This window comes from Bactrocera neohumeralis, chromosome 5 (genome assembly GCF_024586455.1).
Source record: "Bactrocera neohumeralis isolate Rockhampton chromosome 5, APGP_CSIRO_Bneo_wtdbg2-racon-allhic-juicebox.fasta_v2, whole genome shotgun sequence".
NCBI lineage: Eukaryota > Metazoa > Arthropoda > Insecta > Diptera > Tephritidae > Bactrocera > Bactrocera neohumeralis.
This window is the reverse complement of record NC_065922.1, coordinates 25,761,289-25,785,413: the sequence shown is the minus strand read 5'-3', so window position 1 is coordinate 25,785,413 and position 24,125 is coordinate 25,761,289. Positions and strand designations below refer to the sequence as shown.

Here is a 24,125-nt window from a genome sequence, read left to right as displayed (position 1 = left end):
AGTGTTGCTCGTTTAATAATAACGTTTGTTTTAAAATTTTTGTTTTACTTTTTTAAATTAATGCAAATTTTTAATAATATTTTTTTTTTATTTAATGAAGTAATATATGTGTAATCAGATGAAATGTATATATAAATGTGTGACGAAAAGTTGATAGTTCAACGCTTTTAACTGTTTAATTTCCCTTACATAAGAAGTTTCACACGTTCCGTTGCCATGCAACTCTGTACAACCTGAGCGAATTGCTATTTTGTTCGGCAGCTCACAGCTGTTCTTTGTTTAGTCGCCGCTGGGAATTCGTCGCGTTAAGTATTTTATTAAAATTATTTGTGTGCATTATATTTACTTTAAATAAGGAAATTAACCTTGTTTTTATTAAAAAAAAAAGTAATAATTACTTTACACAGTGTCTTTAGTTTTAAGAAAACAAAACTTATACGAGTATCTAAAAAGCAACCACTAATGAAATAAAATTTAATAACAAGTTGAAATACGTACAAGTATCAAAAGTTGTGATATCAATTTTCAATTAGAAACAACAAAGTGTGATCAGTTAATCAGCTAGCTGCGGCACCACTACGGCGACTAATACAAAAACACCAATTGACGCTGCTAAATTCGATGCAAAGGGTAATATTCAGAAACGTTTGCACATTTCAAAATTCCACCTGATTTACGTTGGGTGGTCAATGAACACCCAATAAATAAATGAGTTTTAATTAAAGTACGCGCTGTATTCTACATCGATTGTGAAACAGCTTTTAATAAAGCAACGCGTAATTATCTGCTTTACTGATTAGTTGGAGTACAATTTAAGTACCTGAAAGCCCGAGTATATAACTTTACACGGAGTTATGAAGGGCGATTTGTTCACTCATAGTTATAGTAAACGTTTTTTATATTTTGTAACTATTCTAAATATTTATTTTCTGGAAAAGTTGAAGATCTGCTCCAGCAAATTCTAGGAAACACGTTCAGAAATAATTCACAAGCATTATTAGTTAATAGTTTATTTTTTTTAATACAAAAAAGCTTAACGTCATTAATATATTGTTTTCATGTGACTAGTTATGCGGTTAGGCGTTAAATAGCTTCTATGTATACAAATAAATAACTTTACTAATTGAAATATAAGCGTTAAACGGCAACTGAAATTGCCAGGCTATAAACATATCCTAATCGAACTCATTGTTTTAGAAATATCAAATAGATGCAACATATCACTTTATTTATAACTCGGCCTTTACCTTGGCCCAGTTAGATATCGATTGTTTTTTATTATTTTTAGTTAGTTTTACTAAACTATCCTTCCCTTAAATTTATTTGAAAAAATGCTTGATGTGGGGCATTGCTGTCGGTTTAAATTTAATTAATGTGAGTAAGTGACATAAGAAAGCAGCAACTATGTTATTTGTTTATGATTGCTACAGCTTTAAATCTTAATAATATTTAAAAAAAATTTTGTCGCGTCTTCATGCTTTGTGCTCCTCCGCCAGACAAAGCAAAGAGTCGATAAAGCTAAGTGCGTTTATGTCAACAACCATTTAATAACTCAAAATAGTAAACAATACAATTATGGCTTTGTCTACCAAATAACATCGACTGATGCAGCACACGTTTTCGGCACATGACAAACAGGTTTAAAGTTGTTTTTTGGTGCATGGAATAAATTGACAATGCATCTGTAACGCACCCATTTAATGGCAATGAGCGGCTATACATGATTTCTGTAGCCGCATGACCGCAATTTTGTTTGCGTATGAGCTTAAAAATTTACAGGAATCGCATTTGCAGCTTAATATACATATTCATATACATACATATGTACACAAAATTGAATTTCCTGTTCTTCACCGCAAAAAGTTTTCCAATGTGTAATGTACCAAAAGCGCCTGCATATTCGACAACCAAACACACAAAATAAATATAAATGTTTTTTGAATAATGTGATATTTCTTTGGCCAATATTTACCAAGTGCTAATTATATTTTTTTATTGGAATTTGTTGCCTCTTAACTGGCGTCATTGTTTACTTATATACATATGTATGTATGTATGTGGCGCTGATTTAATTTTTCCTTTACACTTCTAAATTACTTTTTTGCGTTATATTTGTGTACATACATATGTATGTATATATGTAATTATTTACCCGTAGGGAAGCTAAAAATTGCAGCGAAATAGAGATAAGCACGACCCAAAACACGCTCATTATAGTCATAATCAGCGATAAGAGCTCGACAAACTCTTGACGAACTATTTAGAATGCCATTATTTATTGTAACTTTCAAGTTGATGCTGAATTGCTTGAATCGCCGTAATGAAGAGCAGTTTGCTTCGAAAGCATACGCATTTTTATTCAAGATTGAAGTGATGTTGAAGTAGATACATGTGTACCAACTTCCACAAGCTTATTGGCAAGCTAAAAAGGGAGGAGTGTTGACAGAAATTTACCATTTTTTACATTGATTTTATATAGGAAATTGTCTGAGAGATGTAAGTTGGCGCGTGAAGCGCTTGTCAAATATTTATTGACAACAAGTTCATCTTTTGCTCACAACTAGCGCTGTAAAAATTTGATGTTTGCACACTTGCAAGCTTATCACTTCATTTTCCAACTTTAAAACGCTTACGATAGCTTGTAAATAGATAATTTAACGCTCTCCACTCGAAGTGATCACACCTACAACATATCGATCCATCAATTTTCAAGTGGATATTGATATATACGTACTATATGAGCTTACTTGTCTAAAGTTTTTAAATAATTTTTGTGCTTTCCCACCTACAGACATACATACTTACAGAGTATTGTACAAATGTGTGAACTAAACACATATACATACGCATGTATGTACATGTTTGTGCACATCAAAACCATTGGTCATAGCAGTGCACTGTGCCGTCAAACATGATTGATTGCCTGGGAATGCTTGTCGAATAGATAACACCTTGTATTTCGTATCAAATTGCATGTTAAGTGGATTAATCGAGTGAATTAAATGCTCATATTCCGATATGTGTACTCAGGCATTAAAATACATACATAATTAAAATTAATAACTGTTACAGTAGTCAATTTCTAAACAATTGCTTCTGTACGTTTTGGATGGCATGCCCCTGTCGATTGATAATTTGATTTTTATATACTGAACAGGGTATATTAAGCTTGTCACGAAGTTTGTATACCCAAAAGGAAACGTCGGATATCCTATAAAGTGTATGGTATATATATATGTATATGTAAATGATCAAGCTGAGTTGATTTACATTGGAGAACTAGTCTCTAATTGTTTAGATATTGATCTGAAATTTCGCACACGTCCCTTTCTCGCCAAAAAGCTGCTCATTTGTCGAAAGCGCCGACATCGGGCAAATATAGCATATATCTGCCATACAAACTGAACGACCAAAACCCGCCTAAAAAGTGGAGTCCTATCGTCCGATAACTCTCCTCTCCTCAGTGGTGAAGACACTTGAGTCTTGCTACTACCGATCTTCATTCACCACCTGAGCCTAGCAAACCACCCACAAGGCTTTCGAAAAGTACACAGTACCACCACAGCACTTAGCGTCGTAAACGCCCAGATAGTTCGTAGTCTTAACCAGAAACCACCCTGTGAGAGAACGATCCTCGTAGCGTTGGACTTGTCAAAAGCCTTTGACACAGTCAGTCACACAACGCTACTGCAGGACTTTGAAAAAACTACGCTCCCTCCAAGACTGAAGAGGTTGACCATGAACTACCGTCGTCAATCATACGTACTGTTTCGAGAAAAAATTTCAAAACTGAGAAGAATTAAACAAGGGGCTCCGCAGGGTGGTGTCCTCTCCCCGCTATTGTTTTACTTCTATATCTCTAAACTCCCACACCCACCAGAGGGAGTCTTGATGGCATGAGTTCAAAGGTAAACGGCTATCTCTCGGACATTTCTTCTCTTCACGGAACTTAACACTCTCCCCCACCAAATCCACAGCGACCATATATACAAACTGGACGAAGGAGTGCAGATTTGACCTTGATATTGCAGTCGATGACGTCAAGATTTCGACTGTCAATAATCCAAAGATTTTAGGTGTAACTTTTGATAGTATTTGCTCCGTCATTCCTCATACGACCGCGATTATCGCCAAAGTACAGAGCCGCACCAAAATCCTCAAGTCGCTAGCCGACAGCACATGGGGAAAGGACGAAGAAAGGTTTTTGGCAACTTACAAAATAATCGGCCGACCAATCCTTAACTACGCCGCACCAATATGCAGTGAATCCAATATGTAGTAGATCCAATATAGGTTCCGCGTGCAATGACACCGGCCACCTCTTTGCATGCCCCACCAACCCCACTCATCTGACACCCCACTCCCATTGGTCCGCCCCCGTCGAAACAGAAGTTTCTTGGTCCTCCCGTTGGATGACGTCGACGACAACTTAGCTAATCCTTACCATTCTATCGGGGACTAGGTGCCCGCTAAAACAACAACAACCGAAACCCAGTCCTTGTATGGAAAGCTTTTGCGTTTGATAAGATATTTTTTATAAAATTTGGCATGGATTATTGCCCAAGGTAATGGCACAATCTTCCAAGAAATTGTTCAAATCGGACCACTAGAGCATATCGCTGGGATTGTCTCAGTGTGAAATTTCGAAAAATCGATTGTTTTTGTTATATTATCGGATAGTATACACCGTAATAATCATTCTCTCAAACCTTTGAACTCGAAATTCAAATTACTACGGTCGCTACAGCGTTTCTTGTAGAAACGGGGCGAGACAATCCTTAAAAAAAAATTATTGTTAGATTTGTTTTCTAATATTTTTTTCTATCATTTATGCCAATTAATTTTATCAAATACACTTCTGACAATCTGTTTTCCAAAGGTTTGAAGTAATTTGCTTAGAAAACACTCAGCTTCGATATTTTTCATCAAAGTTAGCAATTGTCTACAAATTGAGATATCATTCTCTCAAATTCCTTTATTCGTGACATCTGTCAATCACAAGTATAGTGTTAGGTATTGCAATCACCTTATTTGACTTACGATATTTTATAAATTTTTTATACAAACTTTGGTACTACACAAATAGAATCGTCAATATATGATACCCTGCTTCATAAAATTTATATATACCTCAGATTCATATCACTCACCCACTCTGCGTTCACATCCGTTTTTCGTTTGCACTTAAAATTTGCCTCTTCAGATGTCTCCATAACCAGAGTTGACTCATCTTATTAGATCTATCGTATTAATTGATTGAATTTACCAATGGCTAGATAAGACAGTATGAAAAACGCTAACGCTGTTGCTTAAAATAAAATGTTAATATTTTCGCATTTACTGTCGCGTTATCGGAATTTTTTCTTGATTGTGAAACTTGAAGAATTTATTGTTGTTTTTTGTTTATTTTAGAATTGTTAAATTCGCATTGTGTCAGAGAATTTTTTGCACTCAGTAAATTAGTAACTGTTTACTAAAGAGTGTCTTGAGAAAGATAATATATCTAATGTTTTCGGCTATGTAAATTATCGAACAACTAGCTGGTTTGAAGCAAATTTCATAATGCCATTCTCATAGAAATTTCCGTCCCTATTATTAGAAAACTGAAACAGTCGATTTTCATAAACTTCTCCTGTGGGGAATTTTTCACCATAAAAATGATTCGCCATGTGTGTAAAAGAACAGATAAATGCTGTTGTTGTTGTTTTAATGGTTATCAGTCCCCGTTAGGATGATAAGGGTTATCTAGGTTGTCGTCGACGGGTCACACATGTCATCTAGCGGGAGGCCCAGAAAACGTGCTGTTTCGACGAGGTCGGACCAAAGGGAAAGAGGTGTTTTTTATACAGTGGGGTTGGCGGGGCATCCAAAAAGTGGCCAGTGTTATGCGAAGACTCATTGCATGCAGATCTAACCTCATTTTCGGCGATGTAACCCCGTTTGGATGGGTAAGTGTTAATCTAAACAGATAAATGGTGCCAGGTACGGACTAAAGGATGACTATATAAGTACCACCCATCCTGACGTTGTCTGACGGAACACAATTCCTTTCTTAATAGCCAAAGACGGTCATTGCTTCCTTTAGACGATCCTATTGTTGACAATACAGGTTCGATTTAAGAGTTTGCCCCTAGTGGGGCAGCTCATATTAGATGATTCCCTGTCAGTTTCACCAACCACATGGCAAAACCTTTACAATCGTTAATCTTGAGCTAAATTATCAAGACTATACACACTATTTACATTTCCAGCCGCTAGGTTTGCGCTTTCGCCTTTATCGAAGAAAATCTGTAAATATATTGCACTTTCATGGGTGCTCAAAGAATACTAAGACAAGCTATCATTAAACTGTCTAAGTAGTTTTTTATTACAACATCTTGTCTTTCAAGCGTCATGTAACGTCCTCACTTATACAACGCAGGCAGTTCACTATTACCGTCTATTGGAAAAATAATGGATTTCATTTCTAGACAGACATTATATTCTATCTAAAGAGTTTTTCTACCACTGATACCTGAAGAACTGATCGTCGTATTTAATCTCTATACTTTCTTCCCGTTCATAATGTAGTGTTAGGAAGGAAAGAAGTAGGTGAGGAGCTCAAGTAACAATATTTTTTTCTTCTTCTTCTTTGGTTCTACAACCAAGGGTTGGTTTGTGCTGAAAACATAAAATTTCGCCAGTTGCTTCTGTCCTTTCTGAGTTCACGCCAGTTGTATACACCAAGTGCAAACAGGTCTCTATGCGCTTGGTACTTCGATTGGAAGCGTGGGCACCCTTGCTTCCCTTGTCCACCCATGGGTCTAGAGTAGAGGGAGTTTTCCACTGAATATTTATGCGCTTAACTATATCTATGTCATAGACTATAGTTCATTTACTGGTTAGAGTTCCAGTCCTTCTTTTTCAAATTTATAGCTCACAGTAACGTAGTTCCCAAGATCTTGCGTGGAACAGTTCCTCGAATCCATCAAGGTACTTTTCTTCATCTCGGGTCAAAATTATTGTCCATGTTTCTAGGGCCTTATGAAAGATAGGAATAATTGATTCTTATAGAATGATGAATATTTTGCCTATCCTAGTAGCATTGTCTTTTAGGTAAGCGTTATTCTGCGCAGATTGATCTCAGGGCATAGACTATTGGTGAAATTTAAGCTGGTTAGAGATATACAAAGTCCTTTCCGATTTTCAAATTTATAGTTGCTCAACGTGACGTAGTTCAGCAAAAAGTTTCGCAGGAATCTTCAGCTATCGTGATCCTTTCCAGGTAACTTTGTCTTGCAGTTCGTTCACCAGTGGAGAAACCAACCTCTTTTGCTACTTTTCCATTGCTTGTGAAATGATCTAGAAGTCTCAGCGCTGAATGAGCTAATGATCAACTTAAAGATTATACCGAATGAATTTACCTAATATACACCCGCGGCCAAGCGTAACTTACCATTAAGAAATTTCTAGCGAAAACGTGTTCTATCACTCCTTGTAACGGTCCTTGTTGCGGTAATGGAATTTTTCCGTTAAGTTTTAACAAAGTGATCTCTGACTTACACAAACATAAAATTTAAAAAAAATATTCTGTATAAAATTCTAAAAAAAATGTTAGAAAGTGTTTGGGAGGAGGAAATTTCTCGGTGTTTTGAAGAAACTTGTTGGGTCAATTCCTGCTCGTATCGAATGTAATAATAGAGTGGATCGACGCCATAAGATTCCCGTTATTCTTTTTTGAATAAATTCCATTTTCAATTGAAACAAAAAATTTTGTTAAGTTATTACAAGAATTAGTAATATGAAGTAGAGAGTTTTCAAATAAAAAAACCTTCTGCTTTATCCATTGCAGTAAATTTGCCATCTAATACAATTAAATCCAGTAAAGAATTTACCCAAAGAACGAAAAAATTGATATCCATAGTGAAATGATCTAGAAGGTAAGCGCCGATTGAGCTAAATGATCAAATATGATTATGCAAATGATAATTAGGATAACTGTAAATTTAGGCGTCTAGAGACAGTAAAAGACTTTCTAAAAGCTTTCGCTGCAGGTAATTTCAGATTATTTAAGAGTATTTTTGCTATCAGAGCAGTTTAGGGCCTTTACTTTCGGAAAATACGTATACAGCCATATTCAGTGTCATTTTGAAAACTTAAATTTATAATCTTTCTGTAGACTTCTTGCTGTATCAATTGTTGTAATTAAGATCTCTGTAAATAATTAACTAATACTCATGGGCCTCTGGTTTAGAAATAAAGCAACTAAATCGCGTAAATGATGAAAAGATAACAAAATGCGCTGTCCCACACAGCTCTTTTCAATGTGAATGAATTCGTTTGTACTACAATTATTTTATTGTTGTTATTTTCCTGTCAAACTCAGAAAATTAACACATCATTAGTTAAGGGAAATGAAGGAATACAAATCGGCAATCCAATTCTGCTTGCTGACATAATTTACACATCTAAATGAAGGGTGATCCATTTCGAGGTTCCCTAGATTCTTTGGCATTTATTTTTTGAAGATTACCTCTTACAAATGTTGGCCATGGAAAGGTCTCAGATGGTCCATCCGTTGAGTCCAGTTTTCGATGACTCGTTCGAGCATTTCAACTGGTAACTGGCGAATTGCAAGCGTGCTGTTTTGCTCCAATGGCTGAATCGAAACGTAATTGTCCGCATAGACTTTAGACTTTACATATCCCCACAGCAAAAAGTCGAACTGTGTTATGTCACACGATGTTGGTCCAAAACGTGAAATTATCTGCTTACCGAAGTGTTATCTCCATTGATTGATGCGATGTGTGGGAAGTGGCGCCGTCTTGTTGAAACGAAATGTCGCCAACATCACGAGCTTCAAAGTCAGGCATCAAAAAGTCGATTATCATGGCAGGATAACGTTCGCCAATGACGGTTGCGTTCTCCATGGCATCATTTTTTGAAGAAATACATATAGACCGATGATTCCACCGGCCCAAAAACCACACCAAACCGTTGTTTTTTCTGGATAAAATGGCTGCTGTTGAATCTCTTCCGGATGTTCTTCATCTCTCGATGCAGCAAGTTTGCTTGTTTACATAACCATTGAGCCAGAAATGGGCTTCATTGCCGATCAAAATTTGGTTCGACAACGTCGGATCTTCTTAGAAATTTTCGCTAGCCCATAGAGCGAAGCGATGTCGCTTGGTAAGGTCGAGAGGCTTCACTTCCTGAACAAGTTGTATTATATGAAAAGCGTACACATTTAGGATCTCGACGTAAAATGCCCCAAGTCGTTCCATACGTCAATCCGAGTTGCTGCGAACGGCGCCGAATCGACCCTCCACGTTTTCGTGCTATATTTTCTTCACTGCGTGTTGGACGTGGTTTATTCGGTCGAATAATATCAAATAATGACTGCGCGGTCTCAAGATGGGTGATGCTCAGTATGCCTGTTATGTTGACCCTAAGTTGAACGAAGTGCGCGAAACACATTCCTTACAGAACGTGAATTTTCGTAATAAAGTTGAACGGGTTCATAAAAATTACGTGACAGCTTGACACGACTCAGTTGTGATCTGTCAAAAAAAGCCTATTGAAAAACTTGGATCACCCAAATCTTTAAACGATTTAGTCACTATACTGATCGTGTCGTGTAGGCACTGAAAACGATATTTTCACCAATCATTTTATAGATTCGAAAAGGCATAACTAATCTTAAGAAATATATGATTTCTGAGAAGATTGAACGATTAAATTCGATTACGGTTTTTTTTCAAGCATCTTTTAATATTTTTCATGTAGTTAATTTGCAAATATTGCTTGTCTTTGCTTTTTTATGGCCATCCATTCATTTCGTTGGGCAGTTGAGTAAACAACTCCAGTTGCCTTGGTATGGGAAAACTATTTCCAATAACACACCTGTTTTTCATCACCTTGAGTTTGATACTAAATCCACTCCGCTTGTATGCGTGTGTGTATAGTAAATAAAATACAGTGACGGCTACGTAATTAGGTACATCTTTTACAGGTGATTCCACTTCTGTTAGTTTAAAAAAAGCGATTTTTATTTATTTTCGGTTCGACATCACAATATTGTAAGCCAATTGTTATTAAACTATGGTATTAGGATAATCGAATGGACCGATATACTATATATACCCCATATGGAAAATATATATCAATTTTGGCTGTTTTGAAGCTGTGTCAGCAGAGGTCAGCAGCTTAAGCATTCGGATAAGCTTCCTACCTCTTCTACCAATTATTTCCTTTTACTTTATCTTTCACAGGAGCATTTCTTATAGAAAAATATCATTATCTCGATTTTGATTCGTCAGTTTGTATGGCAGCTACACCCGCGGCCAAGTGTAACTTACCACGTGATATTTTTTCACTATTTTCAATTTTTTCGTTCTTTGGGTAACTTTTTTATGGATTTAATAGAATACGGGGAATATATAGATGGCTCGAATATATTTGGTTAACTGTTGACTTTAATCTGGCCCATTTGTAAAATTAAATTGAGACAACTTTTTTTATTTGCACACAAGTCTTTGATTTCATTATTACTAATTCTTGTAATAACTTAACAACATTTTTTGTTTCAATTGAAAATGGAATTACAACATATTCAAAAAGAATAACGGGAAATCTAATATGGCGTCGGTCCACCTCTAGCGGATATTACAGCTTCGATACGAGCAGGCATTGACCCAACAAGTTTCTCCAAAACACTGCTTGAAATTTCCTCCTCCCAAACACTTTCTAACATTTTTTTTTAGCTCTGGTTTACTTTTACCTTTTTGACAGGACTTATTTTTTTTTTAATATTTTATATTTGTGTAAGTAAGAGATCACTTCGTTAAAACTTAACGAAAAAATTCCATTACCGCAACAAGTACCGTTAGAATGAGTGATAGAACACGTTTTCGCTAGAGATTTCTTAATGGTAAGTTACGCTTGGCCGCGGGTGTATATGCTATAGTAGTTCGGTTTGAACAAATGTTTGGAGGTTAAATAATCAATGCCAAATTTTCATGAAGATAATTTGTCAAATAAAAAGTTTTTCATATAAGGACTTGATTTTGCTCGGTAAGTATGTATGGCAACTATCGGGTGATTTTTTAAGAGCTTGATAACTTTTTTTAAAAAAAAAACGCATAAAATTTGCAAAATCTCATCGGTTCTTTATTTGAAACGTTAGATTGGTTCATGACATTTACTTTTTGAAGATAATTTCATTTAAATGTTGACCGCGGCTGCGTCTTAGGTGGTCCATTCGGAAAGTCCAATTTTGGGCAACTTTTTCGAGCATTTCGGCCGGAATAGCCCGAATTTCTTCGGAAATGTTGTCTTCCAAAGCATAGAATAGTTGCTGGCTTATTTCTGTAGACTTTAGACTTGACGTAGCCCCACAAAAATAGTCTAAAGGCGTTAAATCGCATGATCTTGGTGGCCAACTTACGGGTCCATTTCTTGAGATGAATTGTTCTCCGAAGTTTTCCCTCAAAATGGCCATAGAATCGCGAGCTGTGTGGCATGTAGCGCCATCTTGTTGAAACCACATGTCAACCAAGTTCAGTTCTTCCATTTTTGGCAACAAAAAGTTTGTTAGCATCGAACGATAGCGATCGCCATTCACCGTAACGTTGCGTCCAACAGCATCTTTGAAAAATACGGTCCAATGATTCCACCAGCGTACAAACCACACCAAACAGTGCATTTTTCGGGATGCATGGGCAGTTCTTGAACGGCTTCTGGTTGCTCTTCACCCCAAATGCGGCAATTTTGCTTATTTACGTAGCCATTCAACCAGAAATGAGCCTCATCGCTGAACAAAATTTGTCGATAAAAAAGCGGATTTTCTGCCAACTTTTCTAGGGCCCATTCACTGAAAATTCGACGTTGTGGCAGATCGTTCGGCTTCAGTTCTTGCACGAGCTGTATTTTATACGGTTTTTCACCAAGATCTTTGCGTAAAATCTTCCATGTGGTCGAATAACACAAACCCAATTGCTGCGAACGGCGACGAATCGACATTTCACGGTCTTCAGCCACACTCTCAGAAACAGACGCAATATTCTCTTCTGTACGCACTGTACGCATTCGTGTGGTTGGTTTAATGTCCAATAAAGTAAACTGAGTGCGAAACTTGGTCACAATCGCATTAATTGTTTGCTCACTTGGTCTATGTAGACCATAAATCGGACGTAAAGCGCGAAACACATTTCGAACCGAACACTGATTTTGGTAATAAAATTCAATGATTTGCAAGCGTTGCTCGTTAGTAAGTCTATTCATGATGAAATGTCAAAGCATACTGAGCATCTTTCTCTTTGACACCATGTCTGAAATCCCACGTGATCTGTCAAATACTAATGCATGAAAATCCTAACCTCAAAAAAATCACCCGATATATCCTAGAGATTCCTAATATCAATGGTTCCGAGCAGCTTCTTGAGAAGAAAATAACGTGTGCTAAGTTTTACATTGATATCTCGAAAGCTAGGCAGGCGGACTTGACTGAGCTTGTCATACTGATCATTTATATTATATACAAGTATAAATTATAGACTCTCTGACGATTCTTTCAGGGTGTTACAAACTTCGTGCTAAACTTCATATATCCTTTTCATGGTATAAATTCAGAATATGACTTTTTTGAAATCTCTGTATTGATGAATAATATACATACATATCCTTTGCAAAAAAGTGACTTCCAATTGAATCGTACTACTTATGTACATATGTCTGAAACCCTTTGAGTAAACTCTTATTTTGAACGGTCCTCCAATTAATAATCTCTATATTTTATTCTTATTGTATCCAATTCTGTGACCACCACTGTAGTTACATTAGTTAGCAGTTTTTATACCGATGTAGCCACATACAAGTATATTCTCAAATATTACACACATACATAATTTGCATGTTTTTCCGAGCCGAACCGAGCCTATTTGCAATATGCGCGAAAATTTTATTCTCCAATTGGTGTCACGTGTTAGATATGTTAGTGGTTTAGATATGGCCATTGCATGGGGGAAAACTATTATCAATTTATTACGTATATTTATTTTTTTTGCTGCCACTAACAGACGCTGAAAGTGGGTGGGATTAGTTGGGCACAAAATATCACGCATAACAACAATCGGCTTTTGTGGCGCTGAAGGCAGTCATGCCAGTAAGTGGTCTATAAATGGCGCTATTAAGTTATTACTCACCGAAGAACGAGGCAGCGTTTTGTTTTTTGTTTTTTTTGTAAAGAGACTTACTTTACGTCAAGTATGAAGGAATTCCCGTTGGTAAAAATGTTGGTATTTTTGAGATAAAAGTGCTTTGTTGAAAGAGCTCTTGCTCATTTCTTTAAAGTAAGATAATTGCATACGCTCAACAATACTTTTAAGATTCTCTAAAAGTTTATGAATTAATTGATCAATAAATCGTATTTGATTCACTTTTCGTCTTCTGTTAACATTCGCTTCAGAAATGGTTTGATTTCTTTTCGTTTTAGCAGACAATTCATCAGGTACCCAAACATCGAGTTTCCTTTTTATAGCCAACCTTTTTTAAATGGTTCAAAACAGTTTGATGATGAATGTTAAGTTCTTTAGCATGTCATGGCTGCTTATGTGACGGTCCTGATCAAACTTTTCCATAATTTCATCGACTTTTTCAACTATAGGTCGACCAGAGCGAGATTCATCTTTCACATCGAGATTTCCAGAACGGAAGCGAGCGAACCATTTTTGTGCTACACGAACTGATACATTCCCTTTCAAAATATAGCGAATTTCTTCAATATTTTCACACACTTTTTCAACTTCCCCGAATTTTTTTTTGTTTTGGCAAAATACTAAAAGAATTTTTTAACTACCCAATATTTAGGGAATTTGTGTTTGTGAGGGCAGAAATTGCACTCAAATATAAATTATTAAATATGAGAAGGTAGATCTCGCAGACTGCGCTAACTATCGCGGAATCAGTCTTCTTAATATCTCGGGTTAATATAGGTTCTTTCGACAATATTATGCGAAAGACTTAAGATCATTGTAAATAAACTGATTGGACCTTATCAGTGTAGCTTTAGACCTGCCAAACCCACAATAGACCAGGTTTTAACAATACGTTACATTCTGGAGACACTTCACAAACAGATCGATATCCATCACCTTTTTGTCGATTTCAAAGCCGCTTTCGACAGCACAGATAAGAACTGCCTATTCGACGCCACGTCTAAATTAGGGATCCTTGCGAAGCTCATACGACTATACAGAACGACGTTGAGCACAACCATCAACTCCGGTTATGAGAGTGAGAGGCTCGAAGCAGAGATTTGTCTTAGAGAAATTATAATTCGCAGGCCTTGAAAAGTTATTTTAGCTTTTTCAACCAGGTCGAACCATACGGAGAAGTGTGTTAGATGAGTGGGGTTCGCTGCGCATGCAGAGAGGTGGTTAGTGATATGCGGAGACTCAATGTATGCTGGATATTAATTTGAATGTCGTGGTCGATATTAGGAGTTTAACTTGCCACATGATTCAGAACGAAGTCGCGCAAGGTTCACTCTAGATTCTCGTGACAACTCGAGCACTTTGTCTGCAATGGGTGGTGGTTTGACTCCAAGTACGCCATTCACTGAGAGGGAGTCGATGAAGTTATTAATGGCTCCACTATGATTGGCGGTCAGTGCGTATCTGAAGTTAGTTGCATCTGAAGCCTAGTCAACATACTGTTGGATGTGTTCGACGTAGCCAAGAAAGGATCTCTAGCTGTTCCCACATGGTCGTATCCCAGCAGGTACTGCTTGGAGAGGAACTCGTTATGTTCCTTAACCAGAAGTATACGTATGTAAGTGCTCAACCCGAGACAGTAAGAGACATCCTGTGATATTTCGTCGTGTAGTGTTATGACAAGTCTGTATTTTCTTCGCTTGCGTTTCGCTACATCCAGGCCACCATATCGATGCGGCGAAGTTTATGACCGGCCTGCCGATCACCTTGTATGTTGCGATTGTTGTATGTTAGGTTAGTCTGGTAGGCTAATAAGACACGCATTGATGTTTTTTGGTCCCTAGCAAGATAGTGTGTGCCGTGACGTAGTCCATATTTTCCAGTGCCTCAAACCGTGAGGCATCTTTTCCAGTGCTTCATACCGTGAGGCAAAGGTGAGCTTCCACCTGTTGGTTGTTGTTGTTGTAGCAGAATTATGCCGAGTTGACAGTCCTTGGCGGGATAAAAATCCGGGTCCGTTTCGGTTACCCGACTGTCGTGGGAACGGCCACCAGTTGCTAGTTCGGTTCGGTTGGTAGCGGATGCCTCATTTGTCGGATAATACAGACTAATTCTACTTAATACCAACAAAAGCAATTGATCTTTGGAATGGCATCAGTTTATCTGCCGCACATTCCACACTAACCAAGGGTATCTGCACCCATTTTCTGTGATAAGTTTCAGAACAACAAGATTAAACCCTTACTTTCAAACCAATTAGGGATTCTAATCTTCAGAAGATTTTCTACCGCTTTTTGCTGTTGGCACACAATGTAATTAACAGTAATGAGGCTTTTACAGTGTTTATTCCTGTTATCTAATATTTTTATAATTCCAGATAAATCGCTGCGGCACTGACGCTATAAAACCAGTTTATCAGCCTTACAAGCATTTAATTAACTTTCCAATTTGCATTTTTAAATGTTTTGATAAAAAAATCTTCCACTTACACAAAGGGTGCTGGCATATATATATGTATATTTATATACACAAGAGTAATTCCCGTTAAGCACATCTTCAATGTAAGTAAGTGATCTGCCTCGGCATTGGGATTATCAATTGCGTGTAATTGTTGTTGGTAAAAGCCAGTTTTGATTTATTGGAGGTAAATAAACCACAATAAGCCAATGTTACATACAAACAATTTTTATAATATGCATATGTATGTGCATGTGTGTATACGCCGATTCGTGCCTATAAATCCCAATCAATCGCGGTACGATTTCTTGCTGTGTTGTTGTTGTTTATATATTATAAATCGGTTATTTTGGGTTACCAGCAGGTTTGGGTGGCTGACAACGAGAATCCAAGCAATGCCACAGTGGCTATTGATCAAACGCGGCGCGTGATGTCTGACATTGATATTTTTTTAATGAAAATTCGAGGGAAATTAATATGTCAGGACATACGAACATACAAATATGTAAATATATATCTATATAAGTATATATAAGTGGCTGAATATGTAAATATATATCTATTTTATATACTTTGAAGTGGCTGTTTGCACTGCGATTCATCATAATTTATCAAAATCTTGAGCAGCGACGTAGGCAAGCTTGCATAGATTTATATTTTATTTATTTTTTTGATTGATGGAGGCGCGTCACAATTTAAATATCTTAGATAAAAATACGCAACTTAGTCAACGAGCAATTTGTATACCCTGAACAAAATGTATTAACTTTGCATAAACGGAAACGACGGAGACCCTAGAAAAAATATATATATATACTCAAACTAGTCCCTCAAATTTTGAGATATCGAACTGAAAATTTGTACATATTCGTACATGCCATACAAACTAGCGGTTCAAAATCAGATCCTTTTATAGGGAACTTTTTTATTTGACAAGATATCTTCACGAAATTCGGCATGGGTTATTGTCCAAGGCAACTGTACAAACTCCGAACAAATTATTCAGATTGGACCACTGTAGCATATGGCTGCCATACAAACTGACCGATCAAGACCAAATTATTGTATGGAAAACTTTTTTATTTGACAAAATATCTCCACGAAATTTTGCATGGATTATTTTTCAAAGTAAAGGTAAAATCTCCAAAGAAATCATTCAGATCGGACCACTGTAGCATATGGCTGCCATACAAACTGACCGATCAAGATCACATTCTTGCATGGCAAACTTTTTTATTTGACAAGATATCTTCACAAAATTTTGCACAGATTATTTTTCAAAGTAAAGGTAAAATTTCCGAAGAAATTATTCAGATCGGACCACTGTAGCATATGGCTGTCATACAAACTACTCGAATAAAACCAAGCTTTTGTAAAGAAAACTATTTTTTTGACGACATATCTTAACGATATTTGGCGGTATAACGGTACAAACTCCGAACAAATTGATCGGACCACTATGACATATAGCTGTCATACAAAGTCACCCATCAAATTCAAGTTCTTGTATGGAAACTGTTTTTATTTGTGAAGGCTATTATAACTTCGATGCATCGAGTTTACGTGTTATTATTTTGTTGTTGTTGTTTTTATATACTTTTTTTTTTAATTTTTTGTAGAGTAAATCAACGCTTCAATGTAAAATAATGTTATTTTCGCCTTTCCTTACAGCGGCGGACCATTGAGCTGACAAGATGAAATTCGCCGAACATCTCTCGGCGCACATAACGCCGGAATGGCGCAAACAATACATTAACTATGAGGTATATAACGCATTACATACATACTTAAAAAATATTAATTTTCGCATAAAAATCCCGAAACTCAACACAGGAAATGAAAGCCATGCTTTACATGGCCGTCGAGGAAGCGCCCTCTGTCGACAGCGTTGAAGATGAGGTGCTCAAACGTCATTTCGCCAATTTCGATGAGAATTTCTTTCATTACTGCGACAAGGAATTGAAGAAAATCAACACATTCTATTCGGAAAAGTTAGCCGAAGCGACACGTAAATTCGCCACACTCAATGCCGAGCTGAAGACGTGCATCGAAGAGTCGGAGCGCTCGGCGAAAAAATCGAAATCGTTGAAAAAACCCGGTTTGCCGCATCGCAAAGCGGCCGAACTGAAACTGGCGTTCAGTGAATTTTACTTGAGCTTAATTTTATTACAAAACTATCAGAACTTGAATCATACCGGTTTTCGCAAAATTCTCAAGAAGCATGATAAGGTGGGTGTCTTTGCGTTTCGTTTGTGATATCACAAAATTATAATATTTCTTACTTTACAATTATTGCTTATAGCTACTGCGCGTCGACACCGGTGCCAAGTGGCGTCAGGAGTATGTCGAAGCCTCACATTTCTTCACCAATAAAGATATTGATAATATTATCAATGAAACGGAGACGACCGTCACGACTGAGTTGGAGAGCGGCGATCGTACGCGCGCTATGAAACGTTTGCGTGTACCGCCCTTGGGTGAACAGCAGAGTCCCTGGACCACGTTTAAAGTTGGTCTATTTTCCGGTAGTTTTATTGTGCTTGCCATAGTGGTGGTGTTGTCGGGTAAGTTAGCCGTTTGGGGATTACATTTCGAAAATATCTTCTTTAAAAATCTCATATGATAATGCGGTTAGTAGTTATTGTAACAGCATCGATAGCATTGGTTGTATTTCTGAAGTTGCCGAATCTGGCACCAGAAGAAGCTAGAATGATTACCACCACAGATTGTAGCCTATTATTTGAGAGTTGAGCACGATCGCTCGATCTTTTCTAAGATTTTTGGTATAACTTTTGATAGTTTAGGCTCCTTCACTCCTCATACTACCAGGATTATCGCCAAGGTACAGAGCCGCAACAAAATCCTCAAGTTGCAAGCCGGCAGCTCATGGGGAAAGGACAAAGTAACGTTGTTGGCAACTTACAAGACAATCGGCCGGCTCAACTACGCCGCACCAATATGGTCGCCTGGATGCAGATGAAGAAGCTTCAGACTTGTCAGAACACTGCACTCCGGACTACGACAGGATGCCTCCTGATGTTTCCTATTGAACACCTACAATAGTGAGCCGCTTATGCTCCCCGTTAATGAACTCTTCTCCGGGCAGTTCCCCTGCAGTTCCCCTAGGAACATCAAGAGGTCATTTCTCAATTACGTCGACGAAATTAGACAGTACGCCGACCAGACTTCGCAACAAACTTCCGACAAGCACTGACCGCCATTCATAGTGGAGCCATCAGCCCCTTCACCGTCTCTTCTAGTGAATGGCGTACTTGGAGTCACACCACCACCCATTACAGACGAAGAGCTCGAGTTGCCCCGAGAAACGAGAGGGACCCTTGCGCAGCTTCGTTCTGGTTAAACTCCTACTTATCCAAATTAGACCCCGACATATCCAATATATGGCCTGTGCAATGAGTCTCCGCATGACACTAGCCACCTCTTTGCATGCCCCATAAACACAACTCATCTAACACCTCTCTCCCTTTGGTCCGATCCCGTCGAAACAGCACGTTTCTTGGGCCTTCCGCTAGATGACGTCGACGACAACCTGGCTAACTCTCACCATCCCAACGGGGACTAAGTACCCGTTGTAACAACGACAACATCGTTCCTACGATAGTCCGACCTACGTAACCGGAAAAGACTGGAATTTATATACTGGAAAGGATTGTCAACTCGGTAGTGACTTTTATAACTACCATAGCCAACCCTTGATTTCAGCTAGCACCTGGGATGCCTTGTATATTGATCTTACTCTGAAACAAACTATTATTCAAGAATTTGACGTCCTTGGTTTTAAAAATTTATTCTTCTGGACTGTTCTTGCCGTAATTAATAGGAACACCGCTTTCTATTCGCTCTTTAAATGCTAAGAAACTCTTTAAGAAATCCAAATTCAATCGCCAAATTTTTGTCGAAAATTATGAATCAAATTTACATAATTTTTGAGATAGAAACATAAAGATTTTCAAACTCGAAAGTTAAAAATATTTACTTCACGGCGTTTCTCCAACTTAGGACCTGATCTTTCTAGCTCCTTTTCATGCTTCTTTTCACTTCATAATATTCTAAATATATTTTATGTATTAAAATTCAAAATGTCTTTATCATTACAGCAATTTTCCACGATATTACCGGCGAAAATCTCAAAGTCACTTTCCGTCTATATCGCGGTCCACTGCTTATCATTGAATTCATCTTTCTGATTGGCGTTAACATCTACGGCTGGCGTTCGTCCGGTGTCAATCATGTGCTCATCTTCGAATTAGATCCGCGTAATCATCTCTCCGAACAGCACCTAATGGAATTATCTGCGATATTTGGCGTAATATGGACGCTGAGCATGTTAAGCTTCTTATATAGCGCCAGTTTAAGCATACCGGCTTTCATTAATCCGCTTACACTGACGATTGTGATGGTGGCATTCTTGTTGAATCCATTTCATGTATTCCACCACGACGCGCGTTTCTGGCTGCTGCGCATAACTGTTAGTTTTACCGTTAAAATATATATTTATTTGTATGTTTAACCGTAGTCTTTTTGTACTCGCTTTACAGGGTCGCATGGTGGCGGCGCCATTCTTTCATGTCGGTTTCGCCGATTTCTGGCTCGGCGATCAGTTGAATTCACTCAGCACAGCGTTGCTGGATTTCGAGTATTTGGTGTGTTTCTATTTCACCAATGGCAATTGGTTTGAGGCGCTCGATGCTACAACATGCATGGAAAAAGATTTTATTATACGTCCGATATTTAATTGTTTGCCAGCGTGGTTCCGTTTTGCGCAGTGTCTGCGGCGTTACCGCGATACACGTGAAGCCTTTCCTCACTTGGTGAATGCGGGAAAATATTCGAGTACTTTTGCTGTGGTCATATTCGCAACATTAAGGAGCTTCAATAATCGTTAGTATTCGCTATTATAACTCTATGCCAGATTTTCACGTTTTCTGACTTTCAGCGCTTATTCAGCTGAAGATAATTTAGAATAAAGTGCTGTATGCTAAAGCACGTGGAAAGTGTGGTGTCTGATTGCAATTCCATGCCAGATTTTCAGGCTTTGTGACTTTCAGAGCTTATTCATGTTAAGTTAGTGATAGCTGAATAAAGTGCTGTATGAGGTTACGCCTCCCAAACTGAAATATCAGACCATTTGGCTTTATTCAGCTAAGATTGTCTTAAGCTGAATGAGTGCTGAATGCTAAAGCACGTGCAAAGTGTAGTCTCTAATTGCAATTCCATGGCAGATTTTCTGACTTTCTGACATTCAGCACTTATTCAGCTTAAATTCGATACCTGACACCTCTTCACAAGAATTTTCAATCCATTAAGCTTAATTTAGCTATGTTTATCTTAAGCTGAATAAGCGCTGAATGTCAAATCACCGGAAAAGCTAAATAGTGAGCTTATCAATCTTCGGTTGTATTTTTTTTTTTGTAAATTTTTTAAAATTTTTATTTATTCCATTTTGACAGGCTACTATTCAAGCACATTTGACAATCCCTACACCTGGCTGTGGATTATTGCCTCAATCGTCTCATCATGCTATGCTTACACTTGGGATATAAAGATGGATTGGGGTCTCTTCGATAAGAATGCGGGCGAGAACACATTTTTGCGCGAGGAAATCGTGTACTCCACAGTATGTGCTAATTAAATTTATAAAGACCAAAGTAGACTATACATTTCATATATTTTTAACACACGCAGGGCTTCTATTACTTCGCCATCATCGAAGATTTGGTGCTACGTTTCCTATGGGCTCTATCATTTTACCTAACTGAAATGAAAATTGTTAGCAGCGATATTATGACATCCATAACCGGTATTTTAGAAGTATTCAGGTACGATTAAAACAAAAATTAATAATTTGCTTCGAATTTACAACATATTTTCCACTTTTTTCCATTGTCCAACAGACGTTTCGTATGGAACTTCTTCCGCTTGGAGAACGAACATCTCAACAATTGCGGTAAGTTCCGTGCCGTACGCGATATCTCAATTGCACCCATCGACTCATCCGATCAAACACAAATATTACGTATGATGGACGAACCGGAAGGCGTGATAAATCGTTATACGAAAACTAATCGCCCGAAGCCGAAAAAGAATAAGGATCCTGAGAAGCGTAGCTTGCTACAGCCACGTGGCTCGCTACAGGATCTAACCATCGATATTGATGGCACGAAAAAATTGTAAAATCGTGCGATAATAATGATCTGAAACTAAATCTTAAGTAACAATTAAGTGCTGAAAGTCCTGATCCCCTAAATAACGGTACCGAAATGTATGCTTCCAATGTGAGAATTGTAAGGAATAATTAGTGAAAACGTAAAACTTAGCCAATAAGCCATAATAGTAATATGTATACGTTTGCCAGCCATCTTTTACACAAAACTTAGTTACATTTAGTACAATTTTCTTTGGGCATATTAATTTAAGTACTTAAAGTTAGAGCAGTTTATTTTTTATACCACCGCTAAAAGCCAACAGTACTTTCAAACGTTTCGAAGTGTGAAAAGTGAAATTCCCACTGATTTGCTAGAACTCTTTGAACACAAAACTATATATCTATTCGGCAGTATTACTTATGTATGTAATTACAAATAATTTTTCGTACTTACACATTTTTTGAAAAGTTTATTTTGTTTCGTTTGGTATTTTTTGTTTTTGTGCTAACCAATTCGTGCAAGCAAATGTGGTATGTAATTGAAAAGACAAGACACTAAACCCTTTAGATTTAGTATACATTTAAATATATACATATATGAAATAAAAATATATTCTAGGTTATGAAATTAAGTAACCGTTAGCGACATTACCTTTTGTTAACCCAAAACATTCCCCCAATTGGACTTTTGCTAAAATGTTAAACATTTACAAAAATATATACATATTGATAATTAGCTAAAAATTAAAATTAACTAAAAAATTAAACATTTTTGCATATAAAATAAAATTTGTTATTGCTCTTTTTCTCACATATATATACATACATACATATGTAGTTAGCCCTAGGCGCATTTGCTAAATATATGAAACTAAAAAACTATGAAATTGTACACTCATTTTATTGATGAGCGTTATATACACATTCATACATACATATACCCCTGTATACCAAACTATTATTGTCTAAACCGTAATAATATTAATGCTAATTGGATTGTAAGCTTAAAGTATAGTCCAACGAATTACTGTAATACTAATAGTACTAACTAACGATACACAATAAAACTTCATATACAGAAAAAATCTTAAATATAATGTATACTTAATTTAAGACTAAACATTTTTAGAGTCAATATATTTTTAACTGTGCAAATAATTCTGTTTAATTAAATACAAAAAAATTAAAAAAAAATAAATTAAAAAAAAACATAAGCATTAAAAAAATATAAAAATTAAATAAAAAATATAAAAAAATAAAAACAAAATAAAATAAAAAGAAAAAAATAAATAAAATAATATAAAATATAAAAAACAAAAAATTATAAATTAGAAAAAATTAAAAAATAAAACTTAATATTAAATGTAGATTAAAAATTAAAGAAAAGAAAAATAAAATTTAAAATTAAAAAAGTAAGAAACAAGCAAAGTTATTTATTAAAAATTAAAAAAAAACACAAAAATTAAAAATATAAATAAAAAATTAAACAAACTAAAAATAAAAAACATAAAATAAAATTATGAATTAAAAATTAAAAAAAATAAAATTATAAATTAAAAAAATTAAACTTAAAAATTAAAAAAAAAATATTTAAATAAATAAATTAAAAATACAATTAAAAAGGAGAAAAATTTAATATAAAAAAAAGAAAATTAAAAAAAAATAAAAAACAAAAAAAATAAAAAACAAAAAAAATAAAAAACAAAAAAAATAATAAACAAAAAAGTTTAAAACATAATAAAAATTAAAAAAAAAAATAAAAGAAATGAAAACCCAAATAGAGCAATTAGACGTGATGTGAACTTCACTAGACTGAGAATTAATGCGTATTTGAATTTAGCATTCAGCCTAAGCCCTAAACTGCTACTTCTTGACCGCTTTTTTAATTCTACATTATAACATATACATTTTAAATAAATAAAGAGCAAAGCATACTTAACAAAAAGAAGTATTTCACTCAAAATTAGTGAATATTTTCAATAGGTGAGATATTTTAGGTTAACAGCAGGTTCTTAGTTTTATTTTATGAATAATTTCGTGAACAACGTGAGTACGAAGTGCTTGACAAGCTGGTCGACAGGGGTAATACGTGAAAATTCTATGAAAATATGCGGTGACTAATAAAAGGTTTCAAGACGTACATATGTGGAATCCCCAGAGGTGATCTCGTGCCTGATGCCCAGAGCATACTGAAATTATGTAGGGAACACTTCTGTAGCCTGCTGAATGACAGTGAAGGCATTACATCAGGAGATGACAAGCCCGATTACCCAATCGATGACAATAGAGCGGAGGTTCCATTGCCCGACCAT

General features: G+C 36.4%; 1 protein-coding gene across 1 annotated transcript; it reads left to right on the top strand.

Moving 5' to 3' along the window:
• Nucleotides 1-296: 296 nt before the first annotated feature.
• On the top strand, nucleotides 297-23,027 carry LOC126760143 (xenotropic and polytropic retrovirus receptor 1-like). The gene is made up of 9 exons (XM_050475582.1): nucleotides 297-630; nucleotides 17,319-17,410; nucleotides 17,481-17,876; nucleotides 17,950-18,211; nucleotides 19,766-20,136; nucleotides 20,207-20,549; nucleotides 21,119-21,285; nucleotides 21,354-21,487; nucleotides 21,563-23,027. The coding sequence occupies exons 2-9, from the start codon at nucleotides 17,342-17,344 to the stop codon at nucleotides 21,840-21,842; spliced, it is 2,022 nt and encodes a 673-aa protein (XP_050331539.1). The 5' UTR covers nucleotides 297-630; nucleotides 17,319-17,341; the 3' UTR covers nucleotides 21,843-23,027.
• The last annotated feature ends 1,098 nt before the right edge of the window (nucleotides 23,028-24,125 follow it).